The 27,329-nt window shown below is 36.0% G+C and overlaps 1 protein-coding gene across 2 annotated transcripts; it reads left to right on the top strand.

Moving 5' to 3' along the window:
* Window positions 1-27,227, top strand: LOC128021103 (endothelial cell-selective adhesion molecule). 2 transcript variants are annotated; one of them, XM_052608036.1, is made up of 7 exons: window positions 1-416; window positions 22,435-22,577; window positions 23,970-24,171; window positions 24,317-24,472; window positions 24,628-24,750; window positions 24,830-24,959; window positions 25,017-27,227. In XM_052608036.1, exons 1-7 carry the CDS (start codon window positions 347-349, stop codon window positions 25,489-25,491), a joined length of 1,299 nt encoding a protein of 432 aa, XP_052463996.1. In that variant the 5' UTR covers window positions 1-346; the 3' UTR covers window positions 25,492-27,227. The 2 variants fall into 2 exon arrangements, with proteins under 2 accessions (XP_052463996.1, XP_052463997.1); XM_052608037.1 differs by having other exon boundaries at window positions 2-416; window positions 25,035-27,227.
* The last annotated feature ends 102 nt before the right edge of the window (window positions 27,228-27,329 follow it).

The following is a 27,329-nucleotide window of genomic DNA, read 5'->3' as shown; positions in this document are numbered from 1 at the left end:
CCGAGCAGTCATTATGCACGGACTGAAGCACCTATTAGAGTTCCCAACCCTCTCGCTGTCTTGTGTAGTGTGTAAAGAAACTACAGCGCTGAGAGAATCTGGTTGGATATTCGCCGCCAAACAAAAGGACACTTGTTAAAACTCATTCCGCTTTATTCTGAAGAGTCAACATTGATTTCCAGCTTGGATGTAGCGGCGGTCTTCCCACGGCGAACGTCGCTTGTGAGGAGCACAAAGTTTTGGGACACTTGAAAAAGATTTGTTTGTAGATAACCGTTATCTACTTCACGCGCAGTGTTAATACGGACGAGCGCGCGCAGAGCGGACACTCTTCACATGCTGAGCCATGGAGACGATGACTTCAGCAAAACTTCACACCTGCCTTTCAGTATTCACATTTCTGTGCTGTATCTCAGGTAGGCTGCCTCAACACGGATGTGCTTGACTACACGAACTGTTACTGTGTGCGCGCGGTTTGTAAATACTTCATGTGTTCATACTGGATAGATATGGTTGCTTAGCTACTTGAGTTCGACTCAGGCAGTTTTTAAAGTAAAAAGCTAAACAAAACACTTTTTACAGGTCAACAGTGTTGAATAATACTGTATATATTTAAAATGGTAACAAAATGATTAATTTAATATTTATTGCTTTGTTGTTTATATGAATAAGACCAGACATAATAAGAACGTAAAAGTAAACAGGAATGTAGATTATAGTTTAACATGTGGAAATAAATAGAAAAGTGGAAGAAAAAAAATCTAATAAATATTTTCTTCTCTCCTTCCACTAGGTGTGTGTGTGTGTGTTTTATATATATATATATATATATATATATATATATATATATATATATATATATATGTGTGTGTGTGTGTGTGTGTGTGTGTGTGTGTGTGTGTGTGTGTGTGTGTGTGTGTGTGCTTTGACTTCTATTTTATATTTTAGTTAAATATGAGATTAGTGCTACATGGTGTCCAGCATAAACCCTTGAGTCACATACCCTTATAAAACTCTGTTATCTAAACAGGTCTGTGAGTGGACTTGTTTAAGTTGGGTGTGGTCATCTGCTCATGGAGTCATTTGAAAAGCTGCTTTTCTAGGCAGTAATGTAATTTTCCTTGAAATATCCTAAATATGAAGTATGAACAATTGATATTTTTGGATCTAAGTGACATTACAACATTGTATCATTTGTAAGTAACTGGATATGACTTATTGGGGTACAGAGATTAATGATCTTTGTATTCTCATGCGTAAATTGCACAAGTGACGCACATTTTGCAGGTGCTTCCTGTACTCTGCAGTGCCTAGAAAAGATCGAAGTGAGTGAAAATGGCAGCGGGTATTTCCTTGAGTAAATTAGATTTTATAAAAATGGACAGAACTTGATCTGTGTTGTTTATGGAGTGAGTGAGAAATAGTGAAATGGCTTATAAATTGATTGCTTGTAATTTCTGTAAAGAAAAAGAAAAATCCACCCTCTGTCCATAATATTCAATCAAAAAAAGTAATCTTATCTGAATCAGGAAAGAAATCTTTGTTATTATGGATTATAGACTTAAATGTAAATGTATAAGACTTAAACCAAAATGAATAGTTTAAAGTTAAAATGCCTTAATGAAAACTTTTTTTGGGGGGAACTCTTCCTTAAAGAGAAAATGTATTTGGAAAGTTTCATGTGCGTATTTAATGTGATGAAGTACATCTGTGTGAACCTGAGGGCAAATCACTGTATAAATCCTCTAGAACTCTCATTGAGAAATAATTGCAAATATTTGGACATATCAGCATCATATATTTGCAATACCCTTTGGTTTGATATTTTGTCTAATGCAATGACATTTAGACGTTTTCAAGTATGACTTAAGTCTCCAAATACTTTTTGGAGGCATTGCAGATAGAACTGGAGTTTTTTTTCTATTTATGCCATATTTGTTAGGGTTTGAAATGTGGGGTGTGTTGTGTGTCAGGATGTCCCATATACGGACGTGAGAGGAGTCCCTCTCTCAGTGCTGTGCCCCCAGAGGAACATGCTCAGTGCGGTCTGGGGTCATGAGAAAACTAGTGGGCGACTTTCCCAACTCTCTTCTGGCTTATTGCATTCTTGAAAATACACACACACATATGCATAATGACATCATAATCTATTTTAAAAAGACGTACCATTTGCTCTTTGAGAGGTTTTTACATCACATGGCTTGAAGAGCCAATTGTCTTTTGATGTGCCATTGTGCCTCTGTGTTGTCAGATTTTCCAAGCATAAAAATAAAAATAAATGTATTGGATAAGGTTATGATCAATTAGAGCAACTTAGAACACCAGTGTGTTTCCATCCATTTGTCATTCAATTTAACTTGATATGGTGTATTGGCAAGTTTTCGTGCTGATGTGTCATTTTTGTCTATACTGAGCTCATGCAGGGTGACATTGATGCTTTTACTCTGCTCTCTATCTGGTCTTAACGGAACCTGTGTAACAGTTTAAGAACTCTGAGGTCAGATGCAGAAACCCCTTCCTGTCAACTTTTGAGGGCACACCCAGATTCTCACTCATAAACAAACTACAGTCCAGTTTAACCTATCCATGCATATTTTAATTAAGGTGAATTGCAGTTTTTGGGGCATCTTTACACCATTTCCTAATTTGCATAATTACTTTAGTGAATGCTTAAACAATGCAGACAGCATGGCCAAATGCATGGTCAGTGGGTGCAATAAATTTTTTTGTGAATTACCATTGTTTTTTTGTGAAGCAGACTTGAAACCAGTTAAAATAAATTAAAATCATATTTTGCATACCTCATTCCTTTTACCATAATAATGTTGATTCTCCTTACCTTGAAATTCAACATATTTAATTTTTTGTATTTTTTTATCACAGAGCATCAAAACTGTTGACATGAAAATAAATGAATACTGAAAATCCAGGTAATGCAACTCAGGAGAAGAGTAATCTTGGTGAGTTAGCTGAACTTCTATAGAGGAAGTGACAGAGTAATTACTGCTGAAATCCAGTGTAATCTCGTATGGCCGGTCAGGAATCATCTAGTGCTGAAATGCAGTGACAGCAACTTTCTGACCGTCTGTCTGTCAGATTGTTCCATTATACGGAGTTCTTTCTTTGCGTTGTAAGAAGGGTTTTAAAATATTGGCTTCATGTGATAGCATCTTTATTTGTGATAGCATTTTTATTATCATTTATTTTATTTTATTTTATTTTATTCTAGTGAAAAATATTACAGAATTGGGAGTCTGCAGATGATTTGAAGGATCAAATGATTTCAATAGAGTGAAAAAAAAAACATAAAAACAGTTAACACTCACAAATCTTGGTTCAAATTGTCCATATTAAAATTCACTAAACTGCATGTTCGGTCACATTTGCCGTTGTACTGTGAAATTTCAACAGCAAAATCCAGTCATTCCAATAGGAGAGCAAGTTCATGCTCATGTTCAAGTTGGTCATAGAATTTTCCACACTAACCAGATAGCTTATTAATTTGAAACTGACTTCTGTGTGAGCAGTGCTCTATGCTGTTGACCAAGTATAATTTTTGCTAATGGGACCGCACCTATTAGGCTAGGCTGATTGCTGTGCATTCTGGGATTGGCTTGACCATGATTGGTATGTTTAGTGCTGCATAAAAATTTGTCCAAAATAATGAATTTTAGTTATGAGCATGTCTATGATGCCTTAAAATGCTCCCTCACTAGGTTTTGGAAGAGCAAAATGGTTCTGGATGAGGCTGAAATTGGCACAGTATAGCTTGAAATAAAGTAAATCTAACATCTATTCAAATAATAGGTTAATATTAAACTTGTATTCATATTTATTTATTGTAAAAAAAAATAAACAAACAAAAACTCCAGTTCCTCAAGGAATGACCATTATAACGATCATATTTGACTAGAATGCTCATACTGCTTTCTTGTAGAGCATTTTGATGTCTGTTGGAATACTGAGGGGTCTGTTTTTGTTAAGATTAAGTGTTTCTTTGGGTAAAATCGGTGACCTTGGGGGTCACTGTGTGTTGTATAGCTCTCCTGCCCCTGAAAGATCACCTCTTTCTTCAGAGGAATAGCCAGAGACATAAATATGGGCAAGACAAAAAAAAAAAAAAATTATATATATATATATATATATATATATATATATATATATATATATATATATATATATTATATATATAATATATATATATATATATATATATATATATATATATATATATATATATATATATATGCGGCTTGTTATAGAGAGAGAGAATGAAAGGAGTGAAAATCACAAGTGAGCTGTCACTGAGGTTATGCCCACCTGTCATCTCACAGCCATTAGAGGACAGAAAGCTTTACTTTTACAGCTCATCAGCACAATTTCAGCTCCTGTGGCCGGGTAAAGCCTCAAAACCTCATTAAAACAAGAAAAGAACACCTGCACAGTGCACACACAGTCATTTATAACACAGAGAAGACTGAGAACAGTCATCTTCACATAATTACACACTCATACCTCAGACTTGAACTGAAGGGTCCTGAACCTGTGTTTACATTCTGGTGACTATAACAATAATTTTGGGCTCTCATTATAAGCCGTTATTATATACTCTCAGAGGGAGTGTTAAGATCATTGGCACAAACCAGTGTTTTGGAGATCTAAGATTTCATTATGTTAATAACAACTCAGAGGTGAAAACCGACTGGTTTTATCCTCCCTCTGGCTTTCAAAGACACACAGACAGAGCTGTTCTCAACATCAACTTAAATGAATGACCATTGATTTAATTTCCATGCTTATTATATTGTTTTTGTTTTTATTCTCCATTCCATTTGTTCCCACTTTAAGACTTAATTTACAGGAAAGGTATTACTGTAATTCAATCAAGTGTGCCAGAAGGGTGGGATGAACAACACGTTTAGTGCAGTCCAGTGTGATTTCCATGAATCCAAAGAAAACATCAAATTTGGCCTCCAAAGTCACACTGACCAAATAGCCATTGCCCCACACGAGTAGTAACACTCTAAACAGAGAGGGGATTGATTCAGTTGTCCAAGCCACAGGCACTGACGTCTTGTTTCAGGCTCTTTCATTAACAGTGTTAAGGATTAAATGCTCCAAAATGAGCTTACTATGTTTAGATTTAAACCCTATTGTTTAGCAGCTGTGCAGCTTATGCCAAGTTTGAACAAACACAAAGCGAAAGGAGGAATTACTTTGTTGGACACTCACTTTATGCCTTTCTTTAATGCTAACCTGCATTTTTTTCAGTGGAAAATCTTTTATAAAGAGTCCAATAGTAACATTTTAATTTAGGACTGTGCAATTAATCACATGCGACTGTCATGCGCATCTCGTCAGTAAAGTCGGTTCTGTGTTTGGTAGTAAATCGCCATCACATTCTTTCATGTGGAGTGGCATCATTTACTACACAGAGTCATAGTTCACTGACTAGACAATATCGCATTCATAATTGCAGATGAATTTCATTCGATTATGAACGCGATATTGCCTAACTTGTCAGTTAACTATGGCTCTATGTATGAAGCGGGAACCAGCGAATATTAAAAAAAAAATTCACTGTCGTAACTCTTCGCTTTTATCCTTCCGGAGCTCCTCCGTGGCACTCGAGACCCCCACGGTCGCGGTGTAGCTGGGGGTAAGGACAGACAGACGAGTCGCGAGAAAAGGAGATGGAAGGATGAGGAGAGACTCAGACTTGAGAGGGGAGAGAGGAAAAAAAATTTAACATTTGAACATTTGGGTGGCGTTATAAAAATCTTTCCAGTTCCCACACAGTGATGTAGACATGTGGAGGCCTGTTAAGGGGTTTTAGGAGTGCGTGGACAAGTCTTAACTTTTATAAAGAATATCTCTTTGGGTTTGAGACTTTATGGATCTTGTCTATTCACGAACAGCTTTTAACATTCCAAAAAGAAAGGAAAACATATGACCCATTTAAGTTTGTCTTCCTCAATTTAAAAACAAGTGTGTGTTCAAAAAGTAAAGAAATGCTTACATTACTGCACTGGCCAGCGGAGCGAACCAACCCTGTGACATCACGCTGTGGTACTGCAAGATGGTAGCGCCCTTGCTCCAAAAGCTGTAACAAAATATCCTTTTTCTTTAAAACGGTTACATTTATTTATTTATTTATTTATTATTGAAGTGGAAATCAGTTGACTTAATAATGTGAACTTGACTTCCACTTTAAAGGCATATTTGTGTTATTTATTTTTATTTTTTGTGCAATTACTTGCCTGTCAGTCGAGTTTGTGGCAGAATATTTTGCAGTGTTTACATGTTTATTACTGCATATAATTCATTAAAATAGAAGTTTAATTTCATAAAGTAAAAGTTTGTTTCAAAATGCATCTAGATTTCTTTTTGCATTTTGTGTTTTTCAGTTAAATAAAAGACTATTTTCCCAATATAATTTATCATTGAGGATTTCTTGAAAAAAAGTTTGAAAATCTTGCTTCGTCTCGTTCTTGTGAACCCAGTCTTGTGTCTCGTCTCAAGATAAGTGTCTCGTCCCACCACTAGTATAGTCTATTTCTATTTCATGGGGTGATGCTGCATCTCTGTGGTATATATCGAGCGAATATCTCACACATTGCTGCTTCCATCAGCAACATCATGCAGTTTAGAAGCAGGGTGATGCGGTATGCTTTACAACATACAGAAACACATGTGTCGTGTGTGTGTGTGTGTGTTCGTTCTTGCTTGAGATGGTCGTACATGAAGATAAACTGGTGCCCCAACATCTGTCTCCACTCAAAGCAGGATATCTCTACTTGACACCTCATTGCAAAAAGGAAACCTAATCTATCCCAGAATGCACTGCTCATTACATTACATTTGTCTGTAAATTACAGCACACCTGAGGCCATCGATATTTCATCCCAATCAAATTCTCAGATCTACTGAGAGTCCCTACATCTTTCATTTAAGTCCAGGTTTTCGATTGTCACCCACCCCAGCTTTGAATCAAATACAAAAACTTTTTTTTATTTCTCCTGTATGCTGTAATGTGTTTCTCTGAGCTGAACCACAGATAATTTTCTTGATGTTCTGTCACCGCAATCTCTGGAGTAAAATGTTTTCCCACTTTATCTTTCCCTACCTATTTCGTTCCTAATTTATTCAGGCAGCACTTAACTCCATGTATCCCTCCATTCCCCGTTTGCTCTTGACATTTGTGGAAACACTTATTAAAATAATAGCCTAGGTTTTCCCAACAGAGTGTTGTTCCCAAAAACACATTATAAGATGTCCTGTTCTTACTCCATGCCCAATCCATTACTGGGCATCACTGTCATTAGCCATTCATTCCCACTCCCAACTCAGAAATAATCAGTACAGGAGGCACATCAGGGTGTTCATCTTCTCTCCATCAGTGTAAAAATAGCCAGAGCTGTCAGGAGCAGGTCTGCTTTTTCCCTCCACAATTGATCATTCAGGCTCCTAATTACTGTGTGATTCATTATTAAGGATTTGATGAAAACCTGTGAATATCAATTTCAACTGTTTCACCTTTGACCTGCTTCCTCTCATGATGACAGCTTTGGATATTCCGAATACTAATGAGATTGGAAATGATTGAAACTCAAGCATTTTTCTGTGACATTTATGGGATTCTTTCAAAGATAAAAATACCACTCTTCTTACACATTTAAAATAAACACTTTTTTATTTGTGGCAGCAGGCACATATACATGCATACATACAAACATATATATATATATATATATATATATATATATATATATATATATATATATATATATATATATATATATATATATATATATATATATATATATATATATATTACTTTTTCATAGTAATATTAAGCAAGTGCTTCTTTGCCAATATTAGCAGTATTACAGCCATATTAGTCTCTGCATATCTACACAATGACCATTTGCACTTGTTTCTCAGATGCCCTGATTTATGAATTGAACACTATCTTCTGTTCTTCCTTCCTAAAGTAATTATATGAAGTACTAATTTGCATTTGCATTTGATATGCATCATTGCAGTCCCATTAGTAGCAAGTTTGTTTACCAAAAGAGAATCTGTAATAACATAATGCTTAAATTGTATGCATAAATGTCTCGTGTGTAATTAAAAAAGCCATAGTCGATCAATTTTTATACTGGATGGCCTCTGTGGTTCTTCACAGTTAAACTGTTTACTACATTTTTTTATTTTGTGGTCGAATGTCTCACAAATAACAAAATAACAGTCAACCAATATAATAGATGTGTTAGTTCAAAATTAAATGTCCTATATACAGTAGTGCCTGTGGTAAACCTGTTATTGTTTCTCATTCTCAAACCACCATTTAGTTTACATAAATAAAATTCAATATATAACTGAGTGGTGACCGACATATTATGTTTTGTATCGTAGTTTGTGGGTATTTTCAGGCCTTTTGGGTAGTATTAGAGTTCAATCTACCATAATATAGCAGAGTTATCTTTTTAAAAGAGATAGCAATTACTTCAATGTTCTGTACAAAAAAACATTGTATCATCTTAGTTGCATGTTTTCCTTTAAAATGCAGAAGGAAGAATGGAAAAGTAGAAAGAGGGTGGGAGAAAGAGGGAGAGGCGGGGAGGGGGAGTAATAAATTAAGGAAGAGGCAGCATTTAGGCCTTTCCTTTTTCTGACTCTCCACTTCCTGTTTGACCGCCTGGCACTCCCTGATAAGCTCCAGCATTCCCTCAACAGGCAATTCTACTGATCCCAGATCACCTCGATAACACCACCAAATAAATAAACACATTCAATGTTCTGTCCTCAAAAATTTATGCAATGACTAAACTTGAGATAACACAAACTTCTCCAACGTTCAGCGATGGAGAAAATGCTGTCACGAGTCTGAACGATTGTAGTTTTAAAAAGTTGGCTTGCACAGCAGTGGTGTGTAGAATAACTTTTCTCTCGGTTTTATTTGAAAATAGAATTTCAGTAAGTCATTCTGCAGTTCAAATGATTTTTCAGACCTGCTTTATGGAATAAGATTTCCCTCCTGATGAAAGAAGTCGCAGCAAATTATCACAGTCACTGTTTGAAAGGTCTGCAATCGGGAAATGTGACTGTTACTCAGGCCTCCACCCATCCTTCCTGAAAAACAGACCCCTGTTAGAAATCTATGCTTGTAAAGGACTGCTTTGTTGGGATTTGGTAGCTAGCGCTATTGTTTATTTCCCCTCGGGGTTTGCTACCATAAAGCGTCATTTTCCAGAAATGCACTGAATGTGTTTTGTTGGTAGAGAGCAGTGATGGGCATAAATATATAAAAAATGTAATTCAAATAAAAATACAAAATACTGTGTCGAATAGTACGTTTTCTAAAATACATGTATCTGTAATACTGCCCATCGCTGTTAGGGAGATAACAAAAACTGTTTTTTTGGCAGAATAATGTTCTTCGATGGCATAAAGATCAACTCTGATCCTCTTAGCCCAACTAGCCTACCTACTTGGGACACTTGATTATTACTAATTCTAATTCAGATTGCTAAATTGTTTTGTTCATTTGTTTAGTCATTGCCTTTGTGGCGTTAATTTCAGATATTTGTGAAGTTTGTTTGGCCTGAAGGTATCTCATTTCTTTGCGTTTAATGCTCCAGATGAGTGTGTTTGTGTGTGTGTATGTGTGTGTGGAGCTGTTAAAGACAGCTTTGAGCTGTGAGAAGATTAAAGAGACGGGACGTGGCTTAGACACTGCCAGAGAAGATGAGCCCAATCACGGAAAGTGCAACAGGAGGGTGTTGGGTGTTTGTGTAGCTGTAGGTGTAAGTCTATAGACTTGTCTCACCTACGGATAATCCTCTTTAACAAAACACAGAAGGTACACCTGTTTTCCAGGTTGCATGAGAGAACACTCTCAAAGATGTCATCATCTTGTGTCATTTCTTAGAGGTCAGTCTCTTAAGGGCATACAGATTACGAGTTTTTGAAGACAGATGGGCAGTGCTCAGTGACCCGTCTGACAGAGCAGATCTGAAACCAGCTTCACATTCTGTCTGAAGGGTTGGTCCTTAAAAACCTAGTCACATACTGTATGTGTTATAGATGGTTTGAGCATTAAGCTTTAGAACTCACCGGTCTTTTATTATTATTATTAGCATTTTATAAAAAGTCCAAAACTCACAAAATAGCAATGTCTAACAAAAAAATAATTACATTTATGTTATAAAGGATGTGCACACACATTTCTTAAATTAAAATTAATGTTGCTTTTACTCAAAATTCATCCAAACTATTGGGTTTTCAGTATGTCTTCCGTTTGATAAGACTTTCAGTAAGTTTTAAAACTGAAAACGTATTTTTTTTTCTTATAGAATAATGTAAAAATGGCAAAATATCATCTGAATATTTGTCCTGGCTGTCCGTCGCTATTTATTATACTGTATCAATAGTTGTTAAAAGTGATGCCCTTCTTATTCATACAGGATTTCACAGCTGTGAACTGATTTATTTTTTGCCCTGTGTATTTGAGAGGTCTTTGTTGATCTCTGCGCATTATTGTGTTTTGGTGCTGTAGCCATAATGTGGGCAGCCGAGGAATGTTTGTATTCCTACTCATTTGCTATTCTTGTAGATAAATAGCAAGTTTGTTGAAGCAAATGTCACCAATGACTGTAGAAGCTCAGATTAAATGTTTTTCCCATAAATCAATTTTATTTACTTGATCTTTTATAGTATTTGGGGGTTTGTGAATTTTAGGATTTAGGATTTTAGGAATGGACTGCCTGTTGGGATTTCTAGATCAGACGGATCATTAACCTTGAGCAGTCCGCAGTAAGCCTTGTGGCTTATCTTGCCATCATCTTAATTCACACATTGAGTAATTAGTTTATCTGGCACACCTTAATCTGAGAAGCTTTAGATTCTCTCATCTATGTCATAATGAGTAACGACAATAGTAGAAGACAGATAGCCTAATCATTTTATGATGAGCACTCTCTGATCATTTTAGATATTATTTCCCATCATTTATTTGAACTATATTAGCATAAATCGAAATAAATACTTTACATGCAAATATGCAACTATGCAGATACTTCTGAAAATCTGCAAAGCACCATTGCAAATCATAATCCAACCTGGGATGCCATTTTTGGGGATCCTTCAAAATCTACTCCTGTCTTCCTGTGGATCGAACATCTTATTAGGTTTAATATTTGCTCTGGAAATTGAAAGAAATGTTGACCAAACACTAATAAACTCTGAAATTCAATAGCTAAGACAAGTCAGAGCTTATTGTCGGTCCAGTGGACAAACACACAATCTCTAGCAGTTACCCCAAATAAGAATTGCATAATGACTTGCTGTGTGGTAGTGTGAAGAAGTCATGCTAAGATGCAACCGTGAGGCTTGTACTGCTCCATTTCTGTGCCTTCAGAGGAGTGTACTTGTTAGGGCTGCACAATAAAATTGCATACGATATTTAATGCGCATCTTGTCAGTAAATCCAGTTCTGTAATCAGCGGTAAATCACCTGCAGGATTTCACATGGAGCAGCATTAACTACACAGAGCCGTTGTTCACTGACAAGCTGTGCAAAAAAAGATCATATTTTGCGCAGCTCATCAGTGAACAACAGCTCTGGCTATGTCTGCACTAATCCAGATATATTTGAAAACTGAGTTTTCATCTAAAAATGCTCCACGTCCACAATATCATTTTCAATTTTTTTTCCAAAAGTTGCTCATCCAGACTGAAACGTATGAAAACGCTTACATCCCCCTACTGTGCATTAGTAGAGCTTCGACCTGTGTCATTTCCGCTAGGCGTTTATTTACTTTCCGGCTCTATGAAACTTTGCAAACTTTTGAAAAACAGTTTGAAGCCAAGGCTGGATTTGGTTTTGCTTTTGCTTTAAATTTGCTTTCATGAGGTCTGCGCTGGCTGAGTGTCTAATTCAAAACCTGCTGGGTAACTCTTGATGAGTAAAAATCCCTGACTGAGAGGCATATTTATCTAAATAACAGCTCCAGCCTATGGCCTGGATCAAATTTCTCTGACAAAACAAGTAAAAGGATTATGACACAGGTAACGTTCATGTGTCATAATGCAATCACCTGAATGGGTATAAACATCACAGATATGATCCTAGATCAGTGGGCCTCTAATGAGATTTGATAATCAAGCCCATAGCGATGGTTTAGCTTTATCTGGGCCGTGTGTGTCTAGATCTTGATTAACCCATGAGCAGCTCGACAGTAGATATTACATTCAGAGTCAGACCACCTGTCAGTAACATGAAATGAAGATTACATCACTGCTGTTACTCCTTTATGGCATCAGCTGTGAACTAAAGCTTGCTTTTATGACATCAGGTGCATTAATGATGTAAAAATGTATCTAAAAGCCAGGATATTTTAAATTGATTCACTCCTTTCTGCTGTTATATTTCAAAGAATATTCAGTTTTTTTTATAAATTTTTTTTTATCAAATGTCTAATAATTTTAATATAGTTTATATATATATATATATATATATATATAAACTAGAGAAGTTTTTGTCAATGAAAGTATCAGTCCCATCAGAGAGAAGTCCTTGTCTCATTGTTCACAAACAAGATGTCAATATTTAGCCATGTTGTCAAAATAACAGTGTTCTCTGTCAGTATTTTCTGATGTAAACTATGGTTTCGATAACCAAAAAAGACTACTGTATGTGAAGCATTCAATTAAGTATATAGTATTATTATAGTACAATGCACATTGTTGAAATACCTGTTCTATGAAACTCTTGTATATTGTATTATTAAATATTTTAATAAATGGTGACATAGGATGCCTATTGGAGTCTTTAATGAAATGTCTGTAACATACTTTGGTTGAAATTCCGCAGTGGTTCTATAAAACATCACCCTTTTTACCTTGTCAAAAACTGCTCTGTTTACAGCAAACCATTTCAGTGCGTGTCTCTTTAAGTGGTACTGCTCACCCTGCCCCTCTCCTCCTTGGAAGAGGAAAAGCAATTTGCAAATAATCAAAAAAATATATAAAATCTGAGACTTCTGGAGGAGCAGCTGGATCACAGTGGATACTGATGCATCCTTGAGTTTAAACTTTTTAGGAAAACCTGCCTTGAATTGTCCCTCGGTGTCTGAAAGCAGTCCTGGTGTGATCCTGTGATCCTGGACAATAAAACCAGTCTTAAGTCACTGGGATATATTTGTAGCAATAGACAAAAAAATAAAATAAATTGGCATATTAAGTACAGATCATGTTGCATGAAGATATTTTGTAAATTTCCCAACATAAATTTATAAAAATGTAATTCTTGATCAGTAATATGCCTAGTTCAGAATTTATTTAGACAACTTTAAAGGCGATTTTCTCAATATTTAGATTTCTTTGCACCCTCAGATTCCAGATTTTCTAATAGTTGTATCTCGGCCAAATATTATCAGATCCTAATAAACCAAATATCAATGGAAAGCTCAATTATTCAGATGCTGTATAAATCTCAATTTAGCTTTTTGTGGTTTTGCGGTCTAGGGTCACAAATGATTTGCGCTGACATAAATTTAGGTGTTTTCATGGTGCGTTACCATCGGAAGCAAAACTAATCCACTGTGTCCTTTGTGGCTCTGATGTCGGGAGGAAATGAAGACTCTTATGTTCACTTTTACATCCAATTACAAAACACCTGCATTTCTTATGAGGCGTTGCTGTCGCTACTCGCTACAGCTGCTCAAGAACTGGTTGAGGGCTGAAAAACACTAATACGGGACATTTAGTCAGCATTTGTGGGCAGGGATTGAGCAATATTATGTCATATTGCTCAGAAAATCAAATCGGCTTTTTTTTTTTTTTGGAGATTCAAAAAAGATTTTTTTATCATTTAAGGGTGATTGTATGCACAATGGGAAGACACATTCATATGCAAACACCATGTAAAAGTGAATTTTGCATTCAATGTCCCCTTTAATGTTATATATATATATACTTAAATATATATTTAAATAATAGTAATAATTTGTTTTCGGGTGTTCATTCTCAGCATATGGCTTAGAAAGTATTTTTTCTTCATTTTACTTTTGCAAGATGGACATATTTTGGCATACGTTGTTTGCTGGTGTATTTCAGAACACATACATACTGTGTTTAATTTTTTTTTCTTTCATTTATTCATTCATTCATTCATTCATTCAATGCCCTTTTCCTTATTTAAAAAAAAGATTAGTTTTGCCATCTAACGACATTTATCAGTTGTCAAGCATAACAAGACAATTATTATTGTATATGTATGTATATGTATATATATTATATATATATATATATATATATATGTTTTTTTTTTTCTTTTAATCCATCCAGCTTGTTCACGTTGCTGGTCCATAGACATTAAATCCTTTTTCTTTTGATAAATAACAGTGCTATCTGTTGTGATTGTTTTGTTTTTTGCTAGGACTTATGGGAGTTTTATCTTCTATGGCTGAAATTGTTCCCTGCAGGAGTTTTGTCAAGGATGGTGACGTTCTGTAAATTGGTATTTTTCCATAAACCGGTCGTCATAGTTTTCTCTGGAACTGTGTCTTCATAACTCTTTGTTTTCAGATGAAATGGATTTGCTCTCTTCTCCTTGGCTGTTTTTTTTTTCCTCCGTATTCAAGAGGCCTCCACAGACACCAGCATTCACGCTGGGAATGTTGTTATATACACAGCTTGAGAGTTTGATATCAGGCGTGACCTCAGCAGAAGGAAACGTGACCAGCCCCAGGATGTGCATGCGTGTGTATCTGTGTGTCAAGATGTGCCACAGGATCCACATCCTCTCTGCTTCTGTTTGTTTCCATTGATCCTCAGGTTAATCACAGCTCCTCAGAAGCAAAAATGCAAAACAGAGATGATTAATTATGGCCAAATACAAAATCATGATCTGCTGTTGATGCTCATACCCATTCTTTTGGCCTTCAAGCTTCCCCTATCATAAACTTTACTCAGTTATGGCTTTGTGTGTTTTTCATACAGGTTTAACTGTGGAATTGCAGTAGCAGACAGAGCAGGTTTGAAATAAACTTGCGGTGGTATAAGTCAGATGGATAATCCTCCTATTACCCACAGCACAAAAATGGTCTACTACATGTGACAAATGTGTGATTTATTTATTTATTTATTTTTCAGGATACTTTTATTTATTGAAATTCATTTTAATCATATAGGCTTCTATTGCATTTATTCACATACTCATATTATGCACTGTATTGTAATTATGCAAAAGTACAGCATTTAAATGGTATCTTCTCCTTGCTTTGTCAAATAATGTTCTTTGACTTTCCCAGTCAGAAATGCAATAGTTTAGTATGAATTAAATGGCAATTTAATGAAATACAATTTATTGTGTAACCAAATATCAGTAATGCCCAGGAAAAAAAAGAAAATAAAAATGTAACATGTGACTTTTAATCATAAACAAGCCTTAAATACGCAGAGACTCTCATTTTGAAATATCTATACTATTGCAGGCTGATCCTTTCGATAAAATATGCATTCTTACAACCTTCTAAAACATATTATATAAAGGTCATAATCAATTGTCATAATCAATCGCTTGGCATAAATGTACACTATTCATTGAGTGAGAATTGCATTGAAGCAGTGTGAAGCGCTGTTGCACTTTTTATTTTTATTTTATTAAGTCATAGCTTTTTGAAGTTTAATAATCAATAGGCTGTATAACGATTTATGTTTTTACGTTTGTTTTACCACTTCATGTATTGAACACTTTTTATGACATTACATTTAAGAAAACTCACCCGGAGGGATTTTGCTTTATTCACACCCATGCTTCTAAATACATTTTATAGTTCGCACACATCTATTTTTAGTCGCAAATATGTCTGAAGCAAGCGCACTGTCGAGCCCTGTCTTTGTCTGTGAAATATACACCGCATCTCTGCAGCGCACAAGGGAAAGCCAGTGGAAGTAAACCGTTCTCGTGCACACAGAATGAGCAGATATATGAAGCGTGTAGGGCAAGGGGAGATTTTCCACTGAGGATAAAAGTAATAAAAGGAAAATGTTTCTTCAAATATACTTGGGCGGCCGTTAATATACCTGGGTGGCCTGCTCAAGTAAAGTCTAGGTATGGGAAACACTGGCAGATCAGGGCTGGGTCATCGCTAAACTGAAGTGACACTCTGTGGGAACCTCAAGTCTTCTGAGAATGTAATGTAATCCAGCCCCTTTTGATGCTTGGCCTTTCTGATGGTGTTGCTAATTTTATTGCAAATATTTTTGGCTCAGAACTGATATTTTCCACTACATAATACTGAATAAAGTACCGCTGTTGCTACTTTGTTTTTATGTTATGATGTAAATGACAGAAAGGGCAGAATAAAGAAAGCTGTATGTTTTTCTTTCTGATGGTATTTGGACCGAGATAATCCTTATTCAGCTCAACAAACATTTGTTTTATTGGTTCTCACGTCAAATTAAGATCAGTGCCTCACTCAGCCTACCAGAGAAGCTTTATCTACTGTTGTGGTCAAGATTCTGATGTATATAAGGACCTCGTTGAAATGCACATCTTAATCGAAAAGTCCATACTGCTCCTCAAACTGATAAAGTGCATTCATCCTAGACTGAGCCGGATCTCTGTCGTGTTACACTAGCTCTGCAGAGCTAGAGATAAGGCTTCGGTCACATTGATTTATCTGCACTGTTTTCCGTAAGATTTAGATGACTGGAGCTCTATGGTAATTAAATTGTTTTCCTAGATGGGTAATTCGTTTTTGGACATTTATGCTCAGCATGTGGCTTAGTTATCAAATGCATCATTTTCTGAATTTTACTTATGTAAGATGGGCACCTGTCCCGTCTCAATATTGTACATATTTGACTTAACTGTGTTGAAGCGATCCGATCTGGGCCTGAGGAGCGTCCTGAGTGCAGCGTTTGATGCAGGGGCGACAAGGGCTCATATTTAAGTTATTTAAGGATCTTAGATGGTTATGCAGGTGTGTGACCCTGCATTCTTTGTGTTGTTGGAGTGTGTCCCAGTCTTTGTCTTATCTGGCCCAGCTCTCTTTCCTGAATCCCACAATGCACAGGAAACAGGAAAGAAGGAAACAGGAATACACTGGATTTAGACTCTGTCTTCACTTCCACCGTTGCCCTTATATGTTCATGTTAGCCCAGTGTTTCTCACCCAAAATGCAACGGGCATAATTTAAAGAACAAGCATGACTGGTTGCAGATCAGCATGTTCTTTTTTGTGTGTGTGAATCCAATGAAAACATACAGTTCGCATTTCACCCTATTAAATGAGTTAAAGCAAAAAAGAAAGAAAAGTAACATTTATAAAATCTTTTTATAAAGATTGTCTAAAAATATATTACTTTAATATATGTATAAAAAGTGACCTAAAAAAGTGACTTATACAATGTGGCTTAAATATGACATGTTCCTGGCAGGTTTTCATCCTGCTCCATTTCTCACCTATTTTGACTTTGTAGAAAACATTTTTTCAGTTGTCTTAATATGGTGTCCATTTTTTATCTGTCCATTTTTCACCATCCACACCTCTCTGCGTCCTCATTACTGCTTCAATTAACCTTGAACTGCTCAGCTGTACTTAAATCCATCACAGAGACTCGTATCACTCTTTTCATCATCACATCCACCCTCATAGCCCTCTCTTACGACACGCAATCTTACTTCTGCAGTTAAACTAATGACTTTCTCAGATAAACCAAACAGAGCCACGGTTTGATAGAACTGATGCTCTCTATCCGCTCTCGAACAAAGTCTGTAATTACTGGGAGATAATAGAGAGGAGAAGAGGAGATTGGAAAGAGAAATGGCAGTAGAGAGAGAGAGAGAAGTCAAAAAGAGACAAGGGAATAAGGGATTTCTTGTCAGATAAGGAGTTTTTTAGAAGAGGTGACAGAGGGCAAACTTGGCTGGTTTCTCTATACACGCGTGAAGATGTTTTAAGCTTCTAGAAGTCTCTTAAAAATCTACACATTTACTACACAAGTTCTCAAAAATATAACTTTTGTAGTTGTGGTTTTTAAAAACAAACAAAAAAACTCAAGTTAATAAATAAACATACAGTAATACCATCTAGATGTTTTTCCATTCTCCAGACCAATAATAGTTTGTTATTTATTATATCTTGTAATTGTTACACCGAGATCATTATAATATATTATGTCTATATATATTTTATTATTATTATTAAAAAGTAGACTTTTGTAATTTGGGTTGGTTTTAGCAGGAAACCTTTCTTAGCATGTTAAAATTCTGTCCCTCAGATAGTAATTTTTTCCCTGAAGGCACACAAATAAAATCCTCCCTATACCACATCGAGAGTGTTAATTATGAAACCACTTCATAAAGGTTTTATCATTGACATGAAGAAAACCATCAGTCCCTCAGATCTGCAGTGCACTTGTGTACGTCTCCTCCCGGCCATCAGTTCTCGGGTTGATCTGATCAAGGCTTTATAGTCTAGATTAGATTTGTTATTTTCAGTTGACTCATTTTGCCAGAGCATCTGTAATTATTTTGGGTGTTAACTCATCTTGAAAAGACCTTCTGTCTCAGATCTGACTGAAGGCCCTCAGCAGGAATGCTTTAACGGTAACTTTGCAGTGTAGATAGACTTAGGACAGGAAGTTCTGGCCTCCGCCCAATGCTCGGCATCCACGCAAACTGTCAGATACATCAAAGGCCTTTCCCAAACTCTTTATCAGAGCCTAAAGCCAACCCCTCAAAAAATAAATAGTGCTCTTCCTGCAATTAAAAGCTTCACCATCTATGTCTCAGTCATGCATATAAGCATGTGCATGGGAGCAAGTTCACATAGTGCTTGAATTGCCATGTTCATGTCTTCGTAAATCGTATCCATAATTCACTCGAGAAAGTTACACTAACGTCAACATGATTATAAAAATGTTCATAATGTGACATGCTTTAGAGTGAAATAGGATGTTCTGTGAGACAATAATATAGAGCAGGGACTTGGGTGGATTGTGAAAAGCAGGTTGTTGGAGGGGTGGGATTTAAAATCGAGAGGGACTGGTCCTGTCACCCATAAAGAACAGTCAGTTTGGATTGTTTCTCACTGAATCTTTCACGATATTACCAAGAACATTTATGAAGAAAGGAAAATAGGCTTGTTTTTGATTTCTTCTTCCCTTAAAGGTTAATATCTGTGACAATGAAGGACATTAAACATATTGTTTTGCTTCAGCTATGCACAGCATGAGTCTTGATTTATTTTAGCGCAGCTCTTTAGAAGAATGGGGTTATCCCGGAAATTCCACATGGCAACTTAATACTCAACTGATATTAAACCGGTGCACTGCAAAAAAATAAAAATAATTAATAACCTAGCACTTGCATATAAGGGATGAATTGAATGCAGTCCTATTATATGCTTAAGGGTCTCAGAGTGCACAATTAGAATTGTGATGTTTTCTGTCTTTATACAATCAAAGTGAGTTGTTAGATTAGCAATACATTTTTTTTATGTATTTGTTGATTTATGTATTTTAACTGTTCAAATGTTTCAGAGCGGTACAATTTAAAAATATATATATTTTTGAGTTGATTTGTTTTATGAGTTGTATTATGCTTATCAAGGCTTCATTTATTTGATGAAAAAACATCAATATTGTGAAATATTATTACAATATAAAATTTTCTGTTTATTTATTTATTTATTTAACTTTAGAATTTAAAATGTAATTTATTCCTGTGATGGCAAAGCTGAATTTTCAGCAGGCATTACTCCAGCTTTCAGTGTCACATGGTCCTCCAGAAATCACTCTTATATGCTGATTTGGTTCTCAATAAACATTTTTATTATTATAAATGCTGAAAATAGTTTTGCTGCTTAATATTTTTATGGAAGCTGTGATTCATTTTTTATTTTTTTATTTCAGGATTCAAAAAGAAAGTTCAAAAGAACAGGATTTATTAAAAAGATTATATTTTTATTAAATGAAATTTAAATGATATTTTTAATCAATATGGCTCTAACTGATGATCTTTCCATCTCTTTTCTGACCTAATGCCATTCTGTTGAATATATAGATTAGATCAGACCTTCTCACATCATTCCTTCGGTTTTATAACACTGCAGCTTCTCATTAGTCTTACAGAGTCTTTTTTTCAATAAATGACTTCACGTGAGCTGCTTTCTCTCTCTGTATGTTCTTCTCATGGCCCAAACCTGTCCTTAGAGCTTTCCTTCAAACTTTCTGGGGTTCACAACTGAACAACCAAGGCACAGTTGCATCAGCGAAAACATTTGTTTGTTTGGAGGACTACAATGCCAGAGATCATTTGCAGGCTCATTAGGCTGATGGTATTGGGACAGTCCTGGGATATCATTAGGGTTAAATCAGAAGATGATGTGACGGTATTATGCTCGAAGAGTCAGGAAATGGGCTCTTCGCTTTTGTCCCCTTGTCATTCTCACAGTAATACAGAAAAATCCCTTTAAATATTTCCTGGAACAATCATTTATCATTGTTAAAAGATTATAAACAACTACAGTGGGGAAAATATTTATTTGATCCCCTGCTGAATTTGTAAGTTTGCCTACTTGCAAAGAAATGGAGGGTCTGTAATTTTTATGGTAGGTTTATTTTTACAGAAAAAAAACCACATTACTGTATGTAAAGGTTAGAAATTGATTTGCATTTCAGTGAGTGAAATAAGCATTTGATCCCCAATAGTCACTTGAATTCGTCACTGGTTAGTGCACTAAACTCTAACATCACATCCACAGCACATTTGCTTTCCTCCTGTGGTATGTACATAGCTTCATGTTTGTTTGAGGTTAATTGCTCTCCCAATCAGTGAGTTTAATAGGAGAATTTATAGACTGTTAAGATCCTCATGTGGATCTGAGAGACTGTTTTCACGAGAGAAAAACACTCCCAAAAGTGCTCTGATTAATGAGCTAACGCAGATTCCCTACTGAGTGTCAGCTACTAGTTTCATCTCTTATTGAGGCTTTAGTAGAGCGATCAAGAGATGGGGAGAAGACTTGGGAATGCTGGGTAATTTACCTAATGATTGAGAAGCTCTGCTTTGGTCGATGCTGATAAACACTGTGATTATAGATGCACTGAAAACAGACTGGTTGCATGAGCCAATAAATATCTATCATAATTCCTGAATGAAGGAATGAAGTGCTCAAAACATCATATTGTATGGTGCTCCTTTATGTTCTTTTTTATTATGACTTTATTGCATGGCATTTGCTTCCCTCTGCTGGTATGTAGGCAGTCATACAGTTTAAGGTCAAACTCTTGTTCTAAAAATTAATGTGTAACAATATTTTTTTTCTCTCTGTCTTTAAGCTTTACTTCTAAGCTGCTTGGGGCTTTACATGCTTTGTATATGTACCATATCACACAGATTATGGAAAATGTTCTAGAAGTTTGTGTTATTGTGAATGAACTCTGTAAATTATTGATTTAAAATGCTAGTGTTCATGTCCTTTTATTAAAAGTATATGTAAGTTTCCAATTTATAGAAAGAAGTAGTAGTAGTAATAACTTTCCTTCTATATTTGGCATGACCTCTGGTCCTTGACGGTGCCCTCAAATGACAGAGGGAGGCTGACTGGAGCACAGGATTAAGATATATTTTTCTTCTTTTTGGTAAACAAATAGAACTGACACTGATCGAAAGATAAATCTGGAAGAGACACGACCAGAAATCTGTTTTCCTCTTTGACCTTGTTGATAAAAAATTTCAGTGAAGACAGATTAATTCCTTTCAACATTCATGAAGTTCAATTAAACGTTTGATTCCAGTCCCATATATTGGCTACATTTTAACAGCTTTATTTGGAGGGAGTTATTGGAAGCAGTTTGACTATAATTGCTAGTCAGGTTAAAGACTAGCCTGCAAACATAAAGCAGAAGAAAATGTCAGAAAGATTAGCACAAACAGGATTCTGGTTGAGGATTAGTGGGTTTACACTTAAGGGAGGGGAATTCAGCATACGCATGGCATTGAGGCTCATTGCAGTGGGCCTGTGAATGTCCCTCTCTTCCACATACCTTCTGCTAAGCCTGAAACAAGATGCTCAGCAGGAGCTTCACCCAATATTTCTCCCTACGGACTTCCATCTGAAATCATATGTGAAGAGCATTTAAGAAGCAGATTCTCTCTTATGAGTCTCTATGTGGCATGCTTTTTTTTTCTCTGGGTGTCTAGCTGAAGCTTCCTGGCCAAGCTGGAGGATCAGACAGACAACCAGGACAGCTGTATTCAGCTTGTTTACCTCCACTTGGGAGAGTGTATGTCACTCCTGAATGTTTTTAGCTTTTATTGGGGTTTCAAATGAGTGCACTTGGACATGTAGGCTGTCAGCTGGGTTGAATGGTTATATTATTCAATTATTTTTGATTTCTCTCCTTATCTTTCCAGGTGACCTGGCCCAACTTCAGCTGCCTCAGACAAATGTAGAAGTAATCCAAGGGAAGAGGGTAGTGCTGCAGGCTTCTTACACTGGTCCAGAGATTCAGAAAAGTACAGTGGTCTGGAACTATGTGTCCAGCAGCACAGAAATGGTGACTCTCTTTTCTATATGTTGTTTTTCTTTGTTTTTGTTGACAGAGACAGCAGTGTCCTGCAGAACAGAAGTTAAACTATTATTTTTAAATAATGACTTTTAAATGTTGTGTGTGTGTGTGTGTGTGTAGTGTATATATAAATATACATATGATATACATATATTTTTTTTTTTTTTTTTTTTATTTAGTACTGTCTTGACTCCTGAGTAAGATATTTTATATGAAATATGTTTACATTTAGTCCACAAGACAAAAACATAGCTGAAATTATTCAAATAACCCCATTCAAAAGTTTGGGAACCCTTGGTTCTTAATGCTGTGTGTGGTTACCTGGATGATATTACTTTTTTTTTGTGATGGTTGTTCATGAGTCCCTTGTTTGTTCTGAATAGTTAAACTCTTTGAAAGGTAAATTGTACTTAATTTGTCTTCCGGGAAACATATCTTCTGTTGTTTCTGTACTGAATCGAAAAAAAATTATATTTCAACAAAATAAGAAAAATTTGGACATCTTCATCCTCATCAGTGAACGTTTTAACCTTTTTTAATAGCTGTGTTCAAGTCCCTCTGTTGTCCTCAGCGTGAAAAGATGCATTTTGTATGATCTTTCTTATTTTGTTAAAACTTCTCCCATTTTCACAGATACTGCAAGGGGTTCCCAAACTTTGGCATAGTTTTTGTGCAGATGCCAGAAAATTTTGCACCATCTGTGCATGTTATGATTTGGATTATCACGTTTTATATAGATATTTTGTTTTATTCAGTTAAATAATGTAGGATTGATGCTCATATCAAAATATTGCAATCACAGGATCACTTTGTCTTTTGTGTTAACCATATTGAAAGTATAAGAAATCATGTGGGTGATTTGTACATATCTCATATTGTCTGAAAACTCAAACCATCTTACCTTAAGAGCTAGTAATACTGTGATTGAAATGTCCACTCTTGGCAGCAGTTTTCTTTCATTTTGCATTACATTACCTGCAGAATGCATTTTCTTCAGTTGAGATTAACTCTGCAAACTGAAGGATAGGCTGATAAAGTCTGTCCCTGCCTCTGAGAGATTGGTGATCTTATGTCATTCTTTTTTTTTTTTACACTGATTTAGAAATTTACAGCCATTTGTCTAAACAGTTTTTTGGTCTTTTTTGTTTTTGCAATGTCATATGTATATACTCCCCTTCTGTTTATATATTATTGTGTGTGTGTGTGTGTGTGTGTGTGTGTGTGTGTTTGTGTGTGTGCGTGTGTGAATAAAATGTAATGAATAAATACACCTGTATTTGGTGAAACATGTTTCACTTTACATCTCCTGTATTGTTATCAACAATTCATACCTCATTTGTAATTTTGATGCCTCCCACCCTCTTCTTTGTTTTTCTTTAGATCATTTCATATGTCGGCGGAGTCTTAAGTTATAGCAATTCCCGGTTTGCAGGTCGAGTCGGTTTTATTCATAATATGACCAACAACAACCTGTCCCTGTACATTAACAACACCAGAGCATCAGACTCGGGGAAGTTCATGTGCCAGGTCATCATTCCAGCAGGCCCAGCAGACGCCAAAGTGATCATCCTTAATGTTAAAGGTGGGTCCTTACTGCCACACTGTGGTGCACGCATGCATAGTCCTAAAACACACATGCCTGTGTCCATGTCAGATGCTTGTTCTCTGACACAGGCCATTCTTTAAATGCAGATTTAACATCAAGTGACCCATCCTGTCTCTTTCAGTCCCTCCTTCAGTGCCAGTTTGTCAAGTTAAAGGAAAGCCTGTTCTTAAAGGGAACATCACTCTGGCTTGTAACTCTAAAGATGGTAAACCGACACCAGGATACAAGTGGACCAAAACCAGCCCCAACTCAGAGATCTTCTTCCCTCCCGCACAAAGTGAGTCTATCTTTGTGTCCAAGTAAGACACAAGAATATGTTTAATTCTCCTTTCTGTTAGCATCTTGTGTCTCATTAGCATTAACATGTTTCTCCAAAAATGACTATATTATTTTTGTAAACATGAAAATCTAACTTTACCGTTGTTGTTGTAGATGAAACAGCAGGAACTTTAAAACTGAACAACCTGAGCAGTAATATGTCGGGGAAATACATGTGCACTGCATCCAACTCTGCAGGAACGGAGACGTGCTACATCAACCTGGAAGTCATCACATGTAATTTTAGTCATCTGAAGATAAAACAAAGTTGTTAATTAAAGGGCATAGATTAACTTTTACTGTTCCTGTCTTACAGCAACTAATGCAGGGATGATCGCTGGTGTTACGGTTGGTTGTATTTTGGCTCTCATCCTGATCATTCTTTTCTTCGTCTTCATGTGGACAAGACGGAAAGACACAGAGGAGGATTTGGCCAATGATATCAAGTAAGATAAGTGTGATTTGTTGATTGATTTAGTGATTTCTAACTTGTGAAGACATAGTTTTTTTGTGTATTACAGAGAGGATGCTCAGGCTCCCAAACGCATCTCATGGGCCAAGAGTGGTACTGGATCTGACATCATCTCTAAAAACGGCACCCTGTCCTCCATTCACACTGGCTCTTACCCACGAGACACTCAGAACCACCACCATTACCCTCACTCTGACACGGCATCCATCCTCACGGCCACGGGGGGCAGCATAAGCGGCTACCGCTCGCAGCCTCCAGCAGACGCCACACTGGAGCGCACATTGCCTGGCTACAACACCAACCCAACCCTGCCTCGTGGACCTTCGAGACCCCCCAGCACCAGTGGAGGCTCCCAGCACTCCTCAATGCCACGGCCAGCTTCCGCCCAGCCTCAGATTCCACGTCCGCCCATGCTGCCCACCACCGTAACTACTGCCAACATCTCCCGCATGGGAGGGGTACCCATTATGGTGCCGGCGCAAAACCAGGCTGGCTCTCTGGTGTAGAACCAAATGTTTCACCTCAACCCCTGAAGGGACAGAGAGAATAAGACATCACGTCTGCGGTCCCACGAACGGAAGTACATTGGAAAGGATGGAAAGGAACCAATAAGCATATTGCCTCTGTATGGAAAGCATATTGCCTCTGTATGGAAACCGTATGATGTAATTTTCCATTTTTTATTTTATATATATATATATATATATATATATATATATATATATATATATATATATATATATATATATATATATATATATATATATATATATGTGTGTATGTTTTTTTTTTTTTTTTTTTTTTTAGCAAATATATGTAAAGATGCTCAGTTGATTGTTTTATAGTTTTTACTATTCAAAGTATTACAGAAAAGCCCCATATCTCTATAAAGTGGAACTTGTTACATGGTAAACAAAAAGACACTGAGCTGGAGCTATTCACTTTTTTAACTTAATTTTATTTGTTCTTTTTTGTTGTTACTGCTTTACTGATTGTTCTTTTGCAATCTAAAGATGCTAACTTGCCTTGATAAAAAAACAAATGAAAGGTCTATTCCAGACTATTTAAAGAGACTCCTCATGAATAATTATGTTTACATATGTTTAATGCACATCAAATCAGTCAACGTTATTTTGCAATGTGGAAGTAAGATATTTTGTTTGAATGGCTGCAACCCAGTCTTGTGTTAAAATGAAGGTGGATAGCAAATGTTTCATAGAAGCATCTGTTAAAGGGAATGTCAAGGACATCACTTAAAATCTGGCATCAAGTTGCTATATTTGCCTTTAAATGTTTTTTGGCCAAATATTTAGACATCTGTGTTGTTATCTCTTAGAGATGTGTGGTAGCTTTTCAATTTAGAAGTGAATTTGGCAGTAGCTTAATTTATATGGTGTTTTTGTACCCAATAATGATGATATTTGAAATATATTGTATTAAACATGTAAACTATAAACATTCCTTTACCTTACTGTAAATAAGGTATTTATTTCTCATTCAAGGTGTGTGGTCATAATTTCACAGCAGATAAGTTCAAGATTTTTCTGAAACACTGGATACAAAAACAAATAGTTTCTGTTCCGATGTTCGATGATTGTTGATGTGGGGCAAAATAGTTTTCCTTGTCATTCCTATCAGCATTGTTCCACAGTACTGCTAATGCTACTACAGTTAGAGCTGACAAATTCCTAACAAAACGAATGGTTTCTTAAGAAATATGAGAGGCAGACAGGCTGCAGATGTAGGTCATAATAAGAGTAAAAGATCAAGTTACCAAGGAAAGAAATTTACCAGGGAAACATGAACTAACTCAAAATGGATTTATTTTCTTAATGCACGTAACTGGTTTTACTCAGAAATGTGTCATATTACAGAAGTAAAATGGGTTGCAAATGGTAGTTGATGGTCTCTTTATATGTATACCAGACCATAAAATAAATCTCAATCTGTAAGTATTCCAAATCAAAAATCTTTTTTTACCACCTTTTTCAAAAATGCTTTATTAACAACTGCTGTAATTTTTTTTTAAGTATGTTGTATTCTATGTATTCAACAGTGCTTTTGACTGTTTTTCACAATCTATTTTACTTTATTTCATTGGAAAATGTTTTGTTGCGTATTTTGTCTTTTTGTCATCTACAGACTGGACAACCTCAAACTGTTCCCTAAAGGACATTTGTTGTATAGACATGAAAACACTTTGTATTCATAAGTTTTGATTAAAAGAAACTGGCTGTAAAAATGCAATATGTTCATTTACGAGGAAATATAGGCCTAGTTGTAATATTATGCAGAGTCCGAAATTTAGCATCACATATATTTTTGTCATCATTTTCAGATATTT

The sequence above is a fragment of the Carassius gibelio genome, chromosome A10 (assembly GCF_023724105.1).
Source record: "Carassius gibelio isolate Cgi1373 ecotype wild population from Czech Republic chromosome A10, carGib1.2-hapl.c, whole genome shotgun sequence".
NCBI lineage: Eukaryota > Metazoa > Chordata > Actinopteri > Cypriniformes > Cyprinidae > Carassius > Carassius gibelio.
Note: the sequence above shows the minus strand (reverse complement) of the source record. Positions and strands in the feature narration are given on the sequence as shown.

What these genes read in the sequence shown, in the direction of transcription:
- LOC128021103 (XM_052608036.1), top strand. Translation starts at nt 347, where the DNA reads ATGGAGACGATGACTTCAGCAAAACTTCACACCTGCCTTTCAGTATTC. An exon ending in ATTTCTGTGCTGTATCTCAG is followed by an intron (nt 417 to 22,434) that starts GTAGGCTGCCTC and finishes TTATCTTTCCAG; the next exon opens with GTGACCTGGCCCAACTTCAG. An exon ending in GATTTGGCCAATGATATCAA is followed by an intron (nt 24,960 to 25,016) that starts GTAAGATAAGTG and finishes GTGAAGACATAG; the next exon opens with TTTTTTTGTGTATTACAGAG.